Source organism: Portunus trituberculatus, chromosome 50, assembly GCF_017591435.1.
Source record: "Portunus trituberculatus isolate SZX2019 chromosome 50, ASM1759143v1, whole genome shotgun sequence".
Classification (NCBI taxonomy): domain Eukaryota; kingdom Metazoa; phylum Arthropoda; class Malacostraca; order Decapoda; family Portunidae; genus Portunus; species Portunus trituberculatus.
Window position 1 is genome coordinate 3,112,972 of NC_059304.1, and position 19,236 is coordinate 3,132,207.

Below are 19,236 nucleotides of genomic sequence, written 5' to 3' on the forward strand. Positions count from 1 at the left end.
GTGCCTTTGTGAGGGAGAATAAGTCAAATCTAGAAATTGCCACAGACCCGGTAGTAACCTCTATAATCCATGCTACACAACACACACCTAGATTCTTTGATGGTGTGGGATTGTTTTCTTACTATGGTCTTGGAAAATTAGTGTTTTTGCCTAAGAAAGTTTGTATGAACCAAAATAACTACATTGGGCTAGTTCTGGATGAGTTAGATGAGTGTATGGAAAAGTGCAATGTAGATATTGTTTTGTCTTTCTTTTTGTCTTATGGCAGCAACACAACAACACAACTATTGGGCATTATAAAGAGAAAATGAAAATTGGTCTCAAGATGGCGAGGTCAGATTATGGCTTGGCGCACGGTTGCTTGGGCGCGTGTGACACGGGCAGAGGTCAGGCTCTGACTGGCTAGCTGGGCCTCTGCATCACACCGACCCGGGGCCCACATGAGTCATAGACACGTGACTGTGGATGCGCGGATGGAAGACCTTGTATATCTGGACCATGCATGGGCCTATCCCAGCCGACAGTCTGGATGGCGTTAAAGAATCGTGAGGCTTTAAAAAAAGCTGGGGAGAATGTAATGGATCTGCAGAGCAGAGTCTTGTCTGCCCATTCAATGGAAGATGAATAAGGGCTGAAATCCCTACTGTCCCTTGGCCTTGGGAGGGACATCATCTGATAGAATACGTGGCGAGTGAAAGGTACACAAAAACATTTTGTTTATTTATTTTGCGCAGTACATTATATTATTTTATATGACTATTTTCATGTATTTTCCTGTCTGTAGGGGTAACTTTCGATGTGGTGGAACACATCCCCTATTATTACGTGTTATAATGGGTTTGGTATACGGTAATTTCGATTTGTGGTAAGGTTTTCAGGAACGCATATGTACCGTATAAGGAAGACTTACTGTACTTATTACATCATTATTTTCTCTGTAAAGGTTACTGCTCATGATACATATGTCCTGCATGGATCAAAAAGGTATGCCCCTACTACAATCCCTATTTTTACAATACACACACACACACACACACACACACAAGAGTGAAAGAAGAATCAGGAGTATGTACAAGATAGGAAATGAAGACATAAAAACCAGTCATGAAGAAAAAGACCTTGGGGTGACAATTACCAATGACCTATCGCCAGAGAGACATATAAACAAAATAATTGGAGAAGTATTGAACTTATTGAGGAACATAAGAGTGGCGTTCGTATATTTAGATGAAGAAATGATGAAGAAAATAATTACTGCAATGATAAGACCAAGGCTTGAATATGCAACAATACAGTGGGCTCGAACTTAAAGAAACACATAAGGAAACTAGAGAAAGTACAGAGGGCTGCAACAAAAATGGTGCCTGACTTAAGAGATTTGACTTATGAAGACAGACTGAAAAGAATGCAACTTCCGACCCTGGAAAACAGAAGAGAAAGGGAGACCTGATAGCAATATACAGAGTGATGATTGGCATGGAAAAATGGATAGGGAAGATCTGTGTATGTGGAATGAAAGAATGTCAAGAGGGCATGGGAAAAACTAAAATGGCCACTTATAGGAGAGATGTGAAAAATATAGCTTCCTCATAGAAGGGTGGAAGCATGGAATAGTTTAGACGTGGAAGTGGTCAACGCAAGGAATATTCATGATTTTAAGAAAAGCTGGACATTAATAGATATGGAGACGGGACAACACGAGCATAGCTCTTTTCCGTATGTTACAATTAGGTAAATACAATACACACACACACACACACACACACACACACACACACACACACACACACACACATATGAAGAAAAATGTGAAGAAGGTGGAAAGGGTACAGAGGCTGGCAACAAGGATGGTACCAGGACTCAGGGAGTTAGACTATGAGGAAAGACTGAGGAAGCTGGGGCTGACCACATTAGAAGAGAGAAGAACAAGAGGAGACATGATAACTATGTATAAATTGGTGAACAAGATTGACATACTGGACAGAGAGTTGATAAAGGTGACCACAAGTAATCATCTCCGAGGACATGGAAAAAAGCTAATAAAGGACATCTGTCTAAATGACATGAGAAAATACAGTTTCCCGCATCGTAGCATTCATAAGTGGAATAAACTGAGCAGTGATGTTGTTGACGCGGTGTGTGTCAATCAGATGAAAGAGAGATATGACAGGAATGGACAAGGAGACAGGTCACAGAGAGCTTAGCTCGGGCCCTGTAATACACAAATAGGTAAATACACACACACACAAGCCAGAGGACCGGGTTCGATTCCCCTGCCGGGTGGAGATATTTGGGTGTGTCTCCTTTCACGTGTAGCCCCTGTTCACCTAGCAGTGAGTAGGTACGGGATGTAAATACCTGGTTTTGTTCAATGCCTCAAAACTCAATTTCTACAACTATCTACTCGACATAACCTTCCAGACAACTATCCTCTTCTTCAATAACACTCAACTTCCCTCTCCTCTACATTAAACACACTCGGTCTATCCTTCACTAAAAATCTAAACTGGAAATTTCACATCTCTACTCTTGCTAAATCAGCTTCCAAGAAGTTAGGTGTCCTATGGCGTCTTCGTCCATTTTTCTCTCCTCCCAGCTGCTTGCTCTGTACAAGGGCCTTATCCGCCCGTGTATGGAGTATGGCTCTCATGTCTGGGGGATCCACACACAGCTTTACTAAACAAGGTGGAATCTAAAGCTTTTCGTCTTATCAACTCTTCTCCTCTAACTGACTGTCTTGATTCTTTAAGTCACCGCCGCAATGTTGCATCTTTATCTGTCTTCTACCGCTGTTTTCATGCTGTCTGCTCTTCTGAACTTGCTAACTGCATGCCTTCCCCTCCTGCGGCCTCGCTGCACAAGACTCTCTACTTCTTCTCATCCCTATTCTGTCCATCTTCCTAATGCAAGAGTTAACCAGTATCTTCACTCCTTCATTCCCTACACTGGTAAACTCTGGAACTCTCTACCTGTGTCTGTATTTCCACCTGCCTATGACTTAAACTCTTTCAAAAGAGGAGTGTCAAGACACCTCTTACGTTAACTGGACCCTCCTTTTAGATTTTTCTGTTTTTCTCTTTCTACTTTTCTTTTAACAGGGCCTGGCAACCAGCGGGATTTTTTTTTTCCAACACTGTGTTTGCCCTTGGCCAGTGCCCTTGTAATGTAAAAAAAAAAAAAAAAAAAAAACGTTAAAGAAAGGAGAAAAGTGATATTAGTAGGAGATTTCAACTGTAAAGAAGTGGACTGGGAAAATTATGAAAGTGGTATGGGGGAAGAAGCCTGGGGAGAAAGATTCTTGAACCTAATGATAGACAATGTGATGGACTAGAGAGTAAAGGAATGCACAAGATTCAGAGGAAACGACGAGCTGGCGAGATTGGACCTAGTTTTTACAAGGGGTATACAAATAAGATATAAGTGCCCATTGGGAAAGAGTGACCATGTAATATTAGAAATAGATATAGAAGAGGGAAAGGAAGATAGAGACGATTCATACAAAGGAGACTGATTAAATTACAGAAAGGCTGATATTGAGAATCTCAAGAACTATTTTAAAAACGTAGACTGGGAGGAGATGGAAAACTCAGAGACAATGCAAGACAAATATAACTTATTTTTGGAAATATACAAAACAGGAGTCAGGGAATATGTCCCAAAATATAGACCTAAAGAAGAAGAAAAGAAAGATTGGTTTAATGCAAGGTGTGCTAAGGCAAAGGAGAAAAAAGATGGAGCATGGAAAAGGTGGAGGAGAAATAGGAATCCAGCAAATAAGGAAAACTTCAAAGCAGTGAAAAATGAATATGTTAAGGTGAGGAAGGAAGAGGAAAAGAACTTCGGAAAAGACATTGTCGAAAAATGTAAGGAGCAACCAAAATTGTTCTATAGATTCATTAATGGAAAAATTAGGCAAAAAGAAACAATAGAAAGGTTAAAAGGAGAGAACGGGAATGGTGGAAGACCCAAAAAGTATGGCAGAACTTTTAAATAAAAAATTTCAGGAGGTCTTTACTAAGGAATCCAAATTCGAGAGGCCACAGAGTAATAGAGAGACAATCTATATGAAAGAGATTAAAGTAACCAAGCTTGAAATAAAAGAGTTAATGAAGGAACTGGATGAAGAGAAAGCAATGGGTCCAGATGAAGTCTCAGGCAGAATACTGAAAGAATGTAGGGAAGAACTAGCAAGTCTTATATACAACATCATAAAATGCTCAATAGAAAATGGAACAGTGCCAGTGGAATGGAAAAGAGCTGAGGTGGTTCCCATATATAAGAGCGGAATGAAGGAAGAACCTTTAAATTACAGACCGGTATCACTAACTAGTGTAATATGCAAGATGTGTGAAAGAATAATAAAGAAACAATGGATCGAATTCCTTGAAGACAACAAATTAATATCAAATAGCCAATTTGGTTTTAGAAAAAGACGGTCTTGTGTAACAAATTTATTGAGTTTCTATTCTACAATAGTTGATAGAGTACAAGAGAGAGAGGGATGGGTTGACTGCATTTATTTGGATTTAAAAAAGGTGTTTGACAAAGTGCCACATGCAAGATTACTGTGGAAGTTAGAGGAGAAGGGTGGTTTAAAAGGAAGCACATTGAGATGGATAGAAAATTATTTGAGGGGGAGAGAAATAAGGACAGTGGTTAAAGATATGAAGTCAAAGTGGAGAGCAGTAGAAAGCGGAGTGCCACAGGGGTCAGTATTGGCACCAATACTTTTCCTCATTTATATTAACGACATGCCAGAAGGAGTGAACAGCTACATAAATCAGTTTGTGGACGATACGAAACTGTGTAGAGTTATAAAGCAAAAGGAGGATTGTGAAATACTGCAAGGAAACCTAAATAAGATATGGGAATGGAGTAAAAAGTGGGAAATGGAATTCAATGTGAACAAAAGCCATGTCATGGAAATGGGAAAGAGTGAAAGACGACCTGTGGGAATCTATAAGATGGGAGATGGAATAGAACTGGAGAAAGTCAAAAAGGAAAAGGACTTGGGAGAGATGATGGAAGAAAACAATCAACCGACAAGCCATATTAATAGAATTTTTAGAGAAACATAATTTGCTAAGGAATATTGGAGTAGCATTTCACAACATGGACAAAGAAATGATGAAGAAATTGATAAGTACTATAATAAGACCCAGATTGGAATATGCAGGAGTAGTGTGGACCCCTCATAAAAAGAAACGCATAAGGAAATTGGAGAGGCTTCAAAAACTAGCTACAAGAATGGTTCCAGAATTTGAAGGGATGACATATGAGGAGAGACTAAAGGCTATGGATCTACCAACCCTGGAACAAAGAAGGGAGAGAGGAGACTTGATACAAGTTTATAAACTGATCAATGGAATGGACCAAGTGGATAATGAGAAACTGATCCTGAGAGAAGAATATGACATCCGAAGCACAAGATCGCATAGTAAAAAGCTGAGAAAAGGAAGATGTCTGAGAGATATTAAAAATATAGTTTCCCACAGAGATGTATTGAGACGTGGAACAGTTTAAATGAAGAAGTAGTGTCTGCAACGAGTGTGGATACTTTTAAAGTAAGATTGAATAAGAGTAGATATGGAGACGGGGCCACACGAGCATAAAGCCCAGGCCCTGTAAAACTACAACTAGGTAAATACAACTAGGTAAATACACACACACACACACACACAATCATCTCTAATTCTACAGTTACCATTGCCTAAGAGTAACCAAGGTGGGAAAGGAGCTGGTAATGTTTGTCCCGTCTCCATATAGTCATGTTAACTGTTGATTAGCAAAATAATGTCCAGGGAAGGTAAATATAAACTGTAGCCTGCGTTTGAGCCATCAGCTGGTTTGTTTACATCTGCGCAACATGGCGGCCGTGAACTCGAAAGATGAATCAGACTTCACAGGATTTCAAGGAATAATGGAGAAGAGCATTTATGTGAAGAAAATTCTGGAGTTGGAAGGTAAAATTGAAAAACTGTTTGAAAAGTATGGGGCCTGGAAACGAGTTATGACAATGTAATGAAAGAGTGTGCCGATATGAAGAAAGAAAATGAAGTACTGAAAGAGGAAGTTAAGCTAATTAAAGTGAATTGCGACAAAATGTGGAGAATCTTTAGGAAAAGTGATGGAGAAGCAGGCTGAATGGAAAAAAAGTCAGGAAGTGGAAAGAAAGGAGGTAAATTACAAAGTTGCAAGTCTGGAAAAGGAAATCAAAGAGTCTGGGAGAAAACTTTGGGCCTTGCTGAAATTATATATCAACAGATCATAGAAGAGAAGATTGCTGAGAAAGTGGTGAAGGTTATTAAGTCAAATGAGACATTGGTGAGGGAAACTGTAGACAAAAAGAGATGTGTGGTGATATTTGGTGTGGAGGAGGATAAGACACCGAGTAAAATGGAGAGAGAAAAACATAAAAAGGTGATAAATAATATCATTAATGTGGTGCAGGAGGAGGGAAAAGATCTAGTACAAGAAATAGAGGACTTCCATAGAATTGGAAAGTTCACAGGAGAAGGTATGAGGCCAATAAGAATCAAACTTAAGTCACAAAAGGATGTAGATGAATTGGTGGAGAAGTCATGGAGGCTAGCCCAGCAGGAAATAACAAGGAAGATTTGGTTGAGAAGAGATCTCGGTGAAAAGGAAAGAGAAATGTTAAATGAGTTGAGAAAGGAGGCTTTGAAAAAATGAAGAGAGGACAGAAGAGGAGAAGAAAGAGTTTTTCTGGAGAATCTTGGATATGAGACTGAGGAAGTGGTTCATAACCCAGAAAAGTACAGCAAGAAAGGACTAAAGAAACTTACGTATGAGCGGAATGTAATGTATTCCAACATAAATGGAGTGATATCGGGATTTTAGAACTCAACGATTACTTGAGGGACAAGAACCCAGATATTGTGGGTCTTACTGAAACAAAACTGAGAGAGGAGAAGACCTGATGATGGTTGGAGAAGGAAATATAATGTTTGGAAAAGAAATAGAGTAGGTAAGATGGGAGGAGGAGTGATGTTGCTGGTTAAAAAAGATATAAAAGTGGATCAAGTGAAAGAAGGTATGGGAAAGGCAGAAGTGCTAAAGATCAGAGCAGAAACTAATGAAGGAAAAAGAGGCACTACATAGTGGTGTACGTACCACCTAAGACAAATGCATGGTCAGTACAGGAATATGAAGAAATGATAAGTGATACAGGAACATGTCTGGAAGAAATGTTGGGTGGCTGTGAACGAACTATAATGATGGGAGATTTTAATTGTAAAGAGGTGTGTTGGGAGGACTGGTCAATGGAAGGATCAGAGACAACATGGGAAATACACTATTGACACTGGCAATGGAAAATGTGTTAACTCAGTGGGTCAAAGAAGATACTAGGTTTGGAGGAGAGGGAGCATCGTCAAGACTGGACTTGGTCTTTAGTACAGAGCCAATGGTCATTGAGGAGATGAGGGTGGAGTGCCCTTTAGCAAAGAGTGATCATGCAGTTTTGGAGTTCAAGGTGATAGATGAAGAGAAATCTAGAAGAAATGAAGAATATAAAGTGGGAAGATGGAATTATGCCAAGACAGATTTTGGAAACCTAAAGAAATTCTTTCAAGAGACAAATTGGATGAAATTCAAGAGTGCTAAGGAGCAAATGAAAAGTGGAAGGAATTTATAAAAATATACAAAGAAGGTGAGAAAAATTTGTACCAATAAGACAACATAGAGAAGTTGGAAAGCAGGACTGGTTTAACGATAGATGTGAAAAGGCTAGAACAAGAAAAGAGGATGCATGGAAGAGGTGGAGAAGGAAAAGACGGATTAAGCAGTGGGAAAGTTACAAAAGAGCAAGAAATGAATATGTGTTGATTAGAAGAGAAGAAAGAAAGAAACAAGAAAAGGATATAATTGATAAATGTAAAGACCAACCAAGGCTTTTTACAGACATGTGAACAACAACATAAAAAATAGAGAAAGTATTGAAAGTTTAGAAGTAAATGGAGTATGCAGTGAAGATCCCAGGGAAATGGCAGAGGCTATGAATGGATGCTTTCGGAAGGTATTCACAAAGGAGACTGCTTTTGACAAACCACTGGTAATGGAACAGAAAGGGATTATGAAGGAGTTTCAAGTAACTGTGGAGGAGATCAAGAATATGATGGGGAGTTTAGAAGTGAGAAAAGCTGTGGGACCTGATGGGGTATCAGGATGGATTTTAAGAGAATGCAGGGAGCAACTGGCAGAAAAAGTTTGTGAAGTAATTGATGCCTCATTAAGGGAAGGTGTAGTGCCCCAAGACTGGAAAAGAGCTAACATTGTCCCAATTTATAAATCAGGTAACAAGAGAGACCCATTGAACTATAGACCAGTGTCACTTACAAGTGTGGTAGCTAAGATGTGTGAGAGGGTGGTGAAGAATAGATGGACAGACTTCTTGGAGAAAAATGACATACTTTGTGAGTGTCAATTTGGTTTTAGAAAAGGGCGTTCATGCACGACAAACCTGATATGTTACTATTCGAGGGTGATAGATGTAATACAGGAAAGAGATGGTTGGGCTGATGGAATATATCTGGATTTAAAAAAGGCCTTTGATAAGGTACCACACCGGAGACTGATCTGGAAACTTGAAATGGTAGGAGGAGTGCATGGCAGTTTACTAAAATGGATGGAAGACTTTTGGTAGGAAGAGAAATGAGAACAATAATTAAGGACAGACCATCAGAATGGGGCTTGGTGGAGAGTGGAGTTCCACAGGGATCAGTGTTGGCACCAGTAATGTTTCGGTCTACATAAATGACATGGTGGATGGGGTGTCCAGTTATGTGAGCCTATTTGCAGACGATGCAAAATTGTTAAGAAAAGTGAGATGTGACAAAGATTGCGAACTACTCCAGGAAGACTTGGACAGAATATGGAAATGGAGCTGTACATGGCAAATGGAGTTCAACACGACAAAATGCAAGAAATTAGAGTTTGGCAAGAGTGAAAGAAGAATCAGGAGTATGTACAAGATAGGAAATGAAGACATAAAACCAGTCATGAAGAAAAAGACCTTGGGGTGACAATTACCAATGACCTATCGCCAGAGAGACATATAAACAAAATAATTGGAGAAGTATTGAACTTATTGAGGAACATAAGAGTGGCGTTCGTATATTTAGATGAAGAAATGATGAAGAAAATAATTACTGCAATGATAAGACCGAGGCTTGAATATGCAACAATACAGTGGGCTCCGAACTTAAAGAAACACATAAGGAAACTAGAGAAAGTACAGAGGGCTGCAACAAAAATGGTGCCTGACTTAAGAGATTTGACTTATGAAGACAGACTGAAAAGAATGCAACTTCCGACCCTGGAAAACAGAAGAGAAAGGGAGACCTGATAGCAATATACAGAGTGATGATTGGCATGGAAAAATGGATAGGGAAGATCTGTGTATGTGGAATGAAAGAATGTCGAGAGGGCATGGGAAAAACTAAAATGGCCACTTATAGGAGAGATGTGAAAAAATATAGCTTCCCTCATAGAAGGGTGGAAGCATGGAATAGTTTAGACGTGGAAGTGGTCAACGCAAGGAATATTCATGATTTTAAGAAAAAGCTGGACATTAGTAGATATGGAGACGGGACAGCACGAGCATAGCTCTTTTCCCGTATGTTACAATTAGGTAAATACAATTAGGTAAATACACACACACACAAATGTAGAGATGGAGAAGGAAAACCAACAACTAAGGAAACTGTGAAGAGATGAAGGCTAAACTCTTAGAAATGGAGATGAAAATATCTGAAGGGGACTTGAGGAAGGAGGAATGCCTTAATCTAATTGATGCCAGGATGAAAGGAGTGAACCATGAACATCAGGAGGTACAAAGGTTCTTTAGGGAGATAGTGAAAAAGCAGGAAGAGGAAAATAAAGTGATTACGCAGAGTGAAATGGTAAAGGCACTAAAGGAAAATGAGTATGTGGTGAGAGATATTGCTGAAAAGAAAAAATGTGTGATCATAACAGGATTGAGGGAGGAAGCTAACAGAAACTGGCAGGATAGGAGGAATAAGGAAAGTGACGGGATTAAGTCTTTACTGAATAAGATCTCTGTGGAGGAAGAGGACCTATATGCTGAGGTAGAAGAAAGTGTGAGATTGGGAGCTTTTGAGGAAGGCAAGAATAGACCGTTAAAATTGAAATTAAAGTCTCAGGTGGCAGCTGAGGCCTTGTTGAGGAGGGCTTGGAAACTTAAGAGATGGGCAAAAAAGATAAGAATTATCATGAAAAATCAACTCTTATAAATTACTCTGGAAAAAATCTGCTGAGTAGACATGACAATGCATCATCCTACAAGATTGACTCACTATGGTTGAGAATAATAACCGATAATTGGAGAAGATTGTGGAGCGGCAACTCAGAGGAGGTGATGTGATTCTTACATAATGAAGGCACTGCTCATGATGTGACATGGTGATTTCAATAGGCTGATTATAGACGTATGTATCAGGCGTCGGGTGAGATGTGAAATAGCGGGTCGGGATCATAAACTTTGCGTCTTGGGGGATCACTAACTAAACTAGCAGACCAGTAGATAGTTGAAATAATAGAAATAAGTAACTACGTAAATACGTAAATTATCACCGCGGCACGACGCTCAAATTGCGGGAGACTAGCTGGAGAGCTGTGCTCTGAGGACAGTACTACCATAGCCTTGTCATGAAAATATAGCAGGTAAAATGCTAGCGCGGTTTTTATTAGCGCGCAAAGTAGCTGCCCCATTTAAGGACTGTCGGAAGTGTGCTATGCAGCCGTATTTAAGACCTGTTGGACTTTTCGGGTTAAGGACTCTGAGGAAACCAAAACAATTGACATAAGAAGAAATATGTCACAGGATGAGCGAATGAAAATGAAAGAGCTTGTAACTGAAGTGAAAGAGAGGAATGACGAAAGAACAGAGGAGGAAAAGACCAAGTTTTTTAGGAGGATGAGAAATGGGAGGCTAAAGAAGTGGTGGATAAAACAGACGGAATAGACATTACATGGAAGAAAGAGACTAGGAATGGAATACAAGTGACTTACATGAATATAGATGGATTTCTGTCTAAGAGGCTAGAATGTATGGATTACCTAAGAAATAACGAACCGGACATAATGTGTGTAGTGGAAACAAAGCTAAGGCCCGAAATAAAGCTAGACTGGTTTGTTGTAAAACACTACAAAGTATGGAGAAATGATAGAAAAAATAAAGGAGGTGGTGGTATAATGGTTCTTACTAAGGAAGATCTGATAGTGAAGGAGGTGAACTATAGTAAGAGAAATGAGGAAGTGATAAGTATGCTTATAACAGATGGCAAGAGGGACATTAATATTATAACAGTATACATACCACCCAGAACCAGTGCTTGGGAATATGAACAGTACCAAATGGTGATGAGAAATACTCTAGACAGAATGAAGCAAGAACTCATCAGAAAGGATAGAGTGATGATAGTTGGAGACTTTAATTGTAAAGAAATAGTGTGGGAAGACTACGAAGTGGTGAACGGTGGTGAGTGGGCAGAGGAATTGTTAAAGGTAGCAACAAATAACTTGATGACACAGTGGGTGAGATCACCAACAAGGTGCAGGGGACAAGATGTTGCAGCAAGGTTGGATTTGGTATTTACCAGGGAATCTCTAAAAGAGGAAATTGAACATAAATGTCCCTTGGGGAGAAGCGATCATGATGTCCTAAGCTTTGAGCTGGATACGGAATTAAGCACGAATAAGATTGTGGAACGCAGGAGGAAAAATTAAATTATATTAGGGCAAATTATAACCATATAAGGGAGTTCTTTAATGAAATTGACTGGTCCGTGGTATACCAGGAAAGGGATATGCAATTGAAATACGATAAATTTATGGATTTGTATAACTCTGCTGTGAAAAAGTTTGTGCCATATTACAGAAAGAGGACTTTAAATAATAAACAGTGGTTTAATAGAAATTGTGAAGAAGCAAAAAAGAACAAAGAAAAGGCATGGAAGAAACTTAAGAAAAACAGTGATGTATTATCAAGAGAAGTTTACAAAACAGCAAGGAATAGATATGTTGAAGTAAGGAGAACAGCACAGAAGGAATATGAACAGAGGGTGGTGGAAAACTGTGATAGTGACCCAAAATGTTTTACAAATTCATAAATGGAAAACTAAATATAAGGGAGGCAATAGAAAAGGTAAAAATGGGAAGAAGTATATGAGGATGCTGGAGATATAGCTGAAATTTTGAACGACAACTTTTGCAAAGTGTTTACAAAGGAGGAGCATTTTATGGGAGGAAGGCCTACGGAAATAAAGCAAATGCAGGACATCATGGTTACTAAGGAAGATGTAAGGAAAATTATAAGCAATCTGGATATTAATAAATCAATGGGGCCTGATGGCATATCTGGGAGGTTGCTAAATGAATGTAAGGATCAATTGTTGAACCCCGTATTTGATATTGTGGAAACCTCCATACGAACAGGATTAGTCCCAAAAGAGTGGAAAAGAGCTGACATTGTGCCTATATATAAGAATGGTAGTAGAATGGAACCGCTAAATTATAGACCAGTATCGTTGACTAGTATATTGTGCAAGGTATGTGAAGAAGTAATTAAAGCTAAGTGGAGTGAGTATCTAGAAAGTGAAAACATTCTGAGTGAAAGACAGTTTGGTTTCAGAAAAGGAAGATCGTGTATCCAATTTATTATGTTTTTATTCAAGAGTGACTGACATACTACAACATAGAGAGGGATGGGTGGATGCTATCTACCTGGACTTGAGAAAGGCCTTTGATAAAGTACCACACAATAGACTGATGTGGAAACTAAAGAAGATTGGAGGAGTAAATGATAAACTAGCAAAATGGATGGAAAATTACTTAGTGGGAAGAGAAATGAGAACAGTGGTGAGAGGAAGGAAGTCCGAGTGGAAGAAGGTAACCAGTGGAGTTCCACAAGGGTCAGTGCTTGGTCCCATCATGTTTTTGATTTATGTTAATGATATGCCAGTAGGAATTGACAGTTACATGAACATGTTTATGGACGATACTAAAATTATGAGGAGAGTAAAGAATGTGGAAGATTGTAACAAGTTACAGGAAGATCTTGATAAAATATATGAGTGGAGTAAGGAGTGGCAGATGGAATTTAATATAGACAAGACCCATGTTATGAAAATGGGAAGAAGTAGATACAGACCAAACTGGGATTACAGGCTGGGTGATGAGAAAATTAAAGAGACCAATGAGGAGAAAGACTTAGGAGTAACTGCAAAACACTTTGTCACCGGAGAAACACATTAACAAGATTTTTGGAAAACATATAACATGCTTCAAAATATTGGCCTTGCATTCCACTACCTAGATGAAGGAATGATGAAGAAGATATTATGTACCTTAATAAGACCCCAGTTAGAATATGCAGCTTGTGTCTGGTCACCGCATATGAAGAAAAATGTGAAGAAGGTAGAAAGGGTACAGAGGCTGGCAACAAGGATGGTACCAGGACTCAGGGAGTTAGACTATGAGGAAAGACTGAGGAAGCTGGGGCTGACCACATTAGAAGAGAGAAGAACAAGAGGAGACATGATAACTATGTATAAATTGGTGAACAAGATTGACATACTGGACAGAGAGTTGATAAAGGTGACCACAAGTAATCATCTCCGAGGACATGGAAAAAAGCTAATAAAAGACATCTGTCTAAATGACGTGAGAAAATACAGTTTCCTGCATCGTAGCATTGATAAGTGGAATAAACTGAACAGTGATGTCGTTGATGCGGTGTGTGTCAATCAGATGAAAGAGAGATATGACAGGAATGGACAAGGAGACAGGACACAGAGAGCTTAGCTCGGGCCCTGTAATACACAAATAGGTAAATACACACACACACACAATCTGATTTAGTTACTTTTCTCAACAAAAACATGATTCCAAAGACTAATTTTGTCAGGGTACCCATGATGGCAGTCACAGCTGGAGTTGTTATCGCTTGGAAGACTACCCAACATCTACTCCTGAAACAAGGCTATGGCAAGGTAAGAATTATATTCCTTATTTTTTATAATTTTATAATTACTACTGTTCTTTTTTTTCCTCTCACATTCAGGATAAATGCTATAATATTTCATATAACAACCTAACACATATTTAGCAACTTCACAGTCTATAGTATATGGACAAAGTTTGAACAATTGTGAACACAAATAGCATAATTTTTTCTACTTGTCAGGGTGGTCACATCATGGAGCGGTGGAATCTGATTCGGGTCGCCCAAAGGAAGAAGCTGGTGTACTCAGTGCGGGGAGCGATGTAAGTAGCTTACAGTCTTTGTCACTCTGCATGTACATGTAATACACTTTTTTTTTTTTTTTTCTCCCTGTGGGTAACTTGAATAGTATTGGAAGTGCTGTTAATCTTCCTCCCATTAGTGGCACAGGCAATTTTATTTATAGTGGTACCCACATAAGGGCCCATATCACCACCCAAGCACATCTTTGGTGTAAAGGTTATCATGGTGACATGTAGGTAACTTTAAACCACTTGACAAATGGCTCTGTTTCAAGGTGGAAATCTGCCTGATCTCACGCTCACCATGTTATTCACTATGCCACCGCCTCCCTTATTAATATATTGTATTCAATAGCAGAATTGCATATCTTGTGAGAAGTGGATGTTTATTTCTGTACTATTTTATGCAGGTATTGATAGTTGTTTAACGCTGGCAGTGTATTTTGATGAGTATTAGTAATTAACCTATTTTACTTTGACATAGGTTTGCCTGAGCTTTGTTAGTATAGCGACCCCCCTACCCTCTCTCTCTCTCTCTCTCTCTCTCTCTCTCTCTCTCTCTCTCTCTCTCTCTCTCTCTCTCTCTCTCTATATATATATATATATATATATATATATATATATATATATATATATATATAAAAGAAAGGATATAATGTCAGCCCTTTAACTGTTTCCAGCTATGCCCCAACCCGAAGCACGCCACAAAGACCCAGCCACCCTCCTACCTATAAAATGGTGGGTTATGAAAGTGAGTTTGACTCTGAAACTTACTTTGATAGTGATCTGGAGAGTGATGGTCAGTACCGAAGAAGCTTAACGCCTTGGCAGGAGGTGGAAGACCCGCATAAGAGGGAGCGTCGCAATATTTACACCAGAAAGGCATGGTTCAGAGATGTGCCTGTGGTGTGGTGGGAGTTAATACCATGCACTCAACAGAAATTATAGCTGTACAGTTATTATGTGCACTATTTCTCTCAATTTAAGGTAGGAGATAAATAATTTGAGCTATTGTTGTATCACCCAGATCTGCTGAATGATTCTTGTACCTTATGAAATTATAGATTGATACTGTAATGTTGTATATATGTACGTATATATATACAGTACAGTGGTGCCTTGCAATAATGGACACTTAGGGGATGAAGGGTTGTCCACTTCATACTAAATTACCCTCAGTTAAAAGAATGAAGAAATGAAATTGTAGACCTCCAAAGACTGGTAAATGAAGACAAAAATCAAGTGACTGGATAGTCTGTTTTTGTTGTCTGTACTTTGTCAACCCAGGCTCTCTCTCTCTCTCTCTCTCTCTCTCTCTCTCTCTCTCTCTCTCTCTCTCTCTCTGTGTGTGTGTGTGTGTGTGTGTGTGTGTGGCAGTATCATTATCCTCGCTTGTCCAACAACATCAAAACAGAAATGCATAACTAGCAATTCACACCAGCAGACTTCAGGTCCAACCAGCCCATGATCTCACAACCAATCAGTCATGGTTCTCCTCATTACAAGTATATTGTAAATTGTAGAACAACAAAAGTTAAATTGGTATCTAACATACAGGAATAGATAAACACAGACCTTTTTGGCTTGTTTATTGTGTCATATATATATTCATCCATGCGACCACATGGAAACTTTATAGGAAAAAAAATGCCATTACAGTCCCTCAAAAATTGGTTAGCATCTGACTTGTATGTTATTGCGAGGCACCATTGTACTTACAAGGAAACACTGATGTAGAGACAAAAGCCTGAGTGAAAAGATCTTCAGCATTTTGCACATTTCTTTAATAAAACAATAGGTACTGCACACACACAAGAAGTAGTGTCGGCAACGAGTGTGCATAGTTGTAAAGAAAAATTGGATAAGTGTAGATATGGAGACGGGGCCACACGAGCATCCAGGCCCTGTAAAACTACAACTAGGTAAATGCACACACAGTCTGTGTATTTGGGAGTGTGTGGCAGTGTCTGGGAGAGTGTGGCAGTATCTGGAATGGTGTAGCAGTATGTGGAAGGTTGGCAGTGTCTGGGAGGGTGTGGCAGTGTTTGAAACAGTGTGAAGTGTCTGAAAGTATTCTAAACTGACCAAACCTTTCTTTACAAACCACTCAACTCCTTGATCTCTTATTCCTATGAAGATCCTCTCTCCCTACTTCACCCTGCCTTTCCTTGTCCCCTCAACAGACCGGGTAGCAGACGTGGGCACCGTACACGTAGGGGGACAGAGCCTGGCCAGGGAACTTGTCTTCAAAGTGTGCAAGATGTTTTCAGCTGAAGCTCTCCTCTGTGGCTTTGTCTCTCAAGTGTTTAGTGTAAGGATACCCGTTAGGTGGGTGTGGTATGTTGGGGGAAGTAGGTGTGGTGGGAGGCGGTGGCATAGTGGATAAGGTGGTGAGCGTGGGATCGGGCAGACGTCCATGCGTAGGTTCGAATCCCACCACGTACAGCCTTAAAACACTTTGCCATTTGTCGAGTGGTTTAAAGTTACCTACATATCACCATGATACCCAGGTTCTAGGTGGTTACACTCAAGATGAGCTTGGGCGGTGATATGGGCCCTAATATGGGTACCACTATAAATAAAATTGCCTGCGCCATTAATGGGCGGAAGCTGAACAGCACTTCCCATACACTCTTCAAGTGTGCCTACAGGTGCTATAGGCCTTACTGTAAAAAAAAAAAAAAAAAGTGGGCAGAAGTAACAGTGCCATGCAATTTAAGATTAAGATTCCAGTTTATATTTAATAGAGTGAATTTTTTGTAATTTTCTATGCTGTGATATTTAAAAGGGACCCTTCCTTCTCTTCCATCTTTGGTTAAAAGAAAAACCAAAAAAATGTACTTCATTTTTATTTTGTAATTATATTCATCAAAAAAGAGACTGTGGGTTGTGACTGGGTTTGTCAACATACTGTGACGGGGAAATACTGTGGGGCTGTAGGCAGAGAGAGAGAGAGAGAGAAGTAAGTGATGCTGTCCTTCCCTCATATTACCATTAACTCAGACATGGCACCCAGTAGCCTCAGAATCCTGTCTGCTAATATACATGGGTTCAGAATGAATGTAGGAGAGCTGACCCACGTTGCCCTCAGGAACAAAGCCGACATCATGGTGGCTGTCGAGGCGTTCCTGAATGACACCTGCGTCACGACATGCGACAGGATTCCAGGCTACACTCATTGGGTGAGGAGGGACAGGACAGCTGGGCAAGGGGGCGGCATAGCTCTGGGCCACCGTGAGGGCTGCCACACAAGGCCGCATCACAGAGCTCTCTAATCTTCATTTATCTCTGCAATCGGTGACATCAGAATTCTCCTGTCCCACCACCACTTAAGAGACCCCCAGGTGGGTAAAGGCTGTGCTGGAGGCCTCAGCCACCCAATAATGACAGCCAAGACAACCACCACCCACCACCATGACCGTCGCCATCACTGATGATGACGACCAAATGGACAGCACCATCTCTCCATCTCTGATCTCCCTCACCACTACTATCAAGTGAGAACTTGCCTCTCCACCCAGAGCATCCCACAAGATGCCTTGCACCCACTAGAATGACTACTACCAACCAGGAAAGGTACAGGATTCCTTCCTGCTCTGTGCCACCACCAGGGTGAGGGTGTTTGCTAACCCCTCACATATCTCCCAGGCCCTCCACACCTCCAACCTGGGTAAGTACCTCCTTGAGGGGGAAACCCGTTCACTGGGGAACGGCTCAGCACTCATTGTGACTGTGTGGGAGCACAACATTCCCAAGGTGCACCAAATGGCTCACTTGCATCTGGGGGTCTGGGAGGTAACCTGCAGAAGGGCTGACTGAGATGCAGACACCTACAACTATGCCAAGGTGGCGCCATTCAACCGTGACACCAACCAAAATGAGGTACTGGGAGGCCTCAGACCCCTCAACAACGGTGAGGTATTTGAGGCAGCCTGGATTGCCCCACACTGCCTACCCAGGTATGCCATGGGCAAGTGGCTTCACCTAAAGATAAGGGGTTCCATACCCACTATCGTAGCCATCCTCCAGCTGGTCTACTGGGCCCAGCCATACCTCCTGCCACTCCTTCGCTGCCCAGACTGCCAGAAGATTGGCCACTCCATCAACACCTGCAGGTTAGCCACACTATGTTCTCGATGCAGTGGTTCCCACCCCTACTGTCAACAGGATGCCACTTGCACCAGACAACACCACTGCTCCTTCAATCAAAATGCCTGGTGGCTCTACATCTCCCTCACACAAAAGGGAAATTCCTTCCACACCATCAACAAGAAGCTGAGGGAATTGCAGTGGACAAAACCACAGTTACCCCGCAGACCAACACCACCACCACCTCCTCCTCCTCGCACCCGGGCACACATGGCCTCGCCTTCTGTTGCCACACTTGTCTGCCCTGACATCTCCTACTCGACCATCACTGGAGAGAACTGCTTTTCAGCTCTGACCGACCTCCATGAGGAAGAGGAGGTAGATCCTCCTCAGGAAATAACTGACACCCCAGCATCCCCCTAAGACCTGGCACAGACATCCCAGATGACCACAGACCAGCCAACATTCTAAGCACCCACCTTTCTAGGGCATCCCAGCCATGCCTGATCAAGAATCGGAGCTGCAGCAATTCACCACCACTGCTGAGGTTCATCAGCCACAGGAAGGCCAGTTAGATCAACAACGCCCCAGGACACCAACACATGCTACCCACCCCACCCATGCTGTCCTGCTGCCATGCACCAACCACCAGCCCATGCCTCCACTCCAGGACTCACTCCATGAAAACACCACACTTACACCCGCTAAGGACTCCCTCCTCTCCGGCTTTCTCGACCTCTGTGGAAGGGCTGTGATCTCTACCAGGAGGGATCTTCTCCACTAGAGATTCTCATGGCACTCTAGCCAACTCTCTCCATACTCCTTTCTACTTTTCTCCTATAATAGCCCTCGCCTTTATGT

General features: G+C 41.0%; 1 protein-coding gene across 5 annotated transcripts in view; it reads left to right on the forward strand.

The window, feature by feature from the left end:
- LOC123499558 overlaps positions 1–16,990 on the forward strand; it is a 54,729-nt gene extending 37,739 nt beyond the window's left edge. For 3 of the 5 annotated variants that reach the window (XM_045247672.1, XM_045247673.1, XM_045247671.1), the window contains 4 exons: positions 13,949–14,033; positions 14,228–14,307; positions 14,967–15,037; positions 16,470–16,990. In XM_045247672.1, the coding sequence (XP_045103607.1) occupies positions 13,949–14,033; positions 14,228–14,307; positions 14,967–15,037; positions 16,470–16,672 (439 nt within the window). In that variant the 3' untranslated portion in view covers positions 16,673–16,990. Of the gene's footprint in view, positions 1–13,948; positions 14,034–14,227; positions 14,308–14,966; positions 15,274–16,469 lie in introns of all 5 variants that reach the window. The other 2 variants (XM_045247675.1, XM_045247674.1) reach the window with 1 other exon arrangement.
- The last annotated feature ends 2,246 nt before the right edge of the window (positions 16,991–19,236 follow it).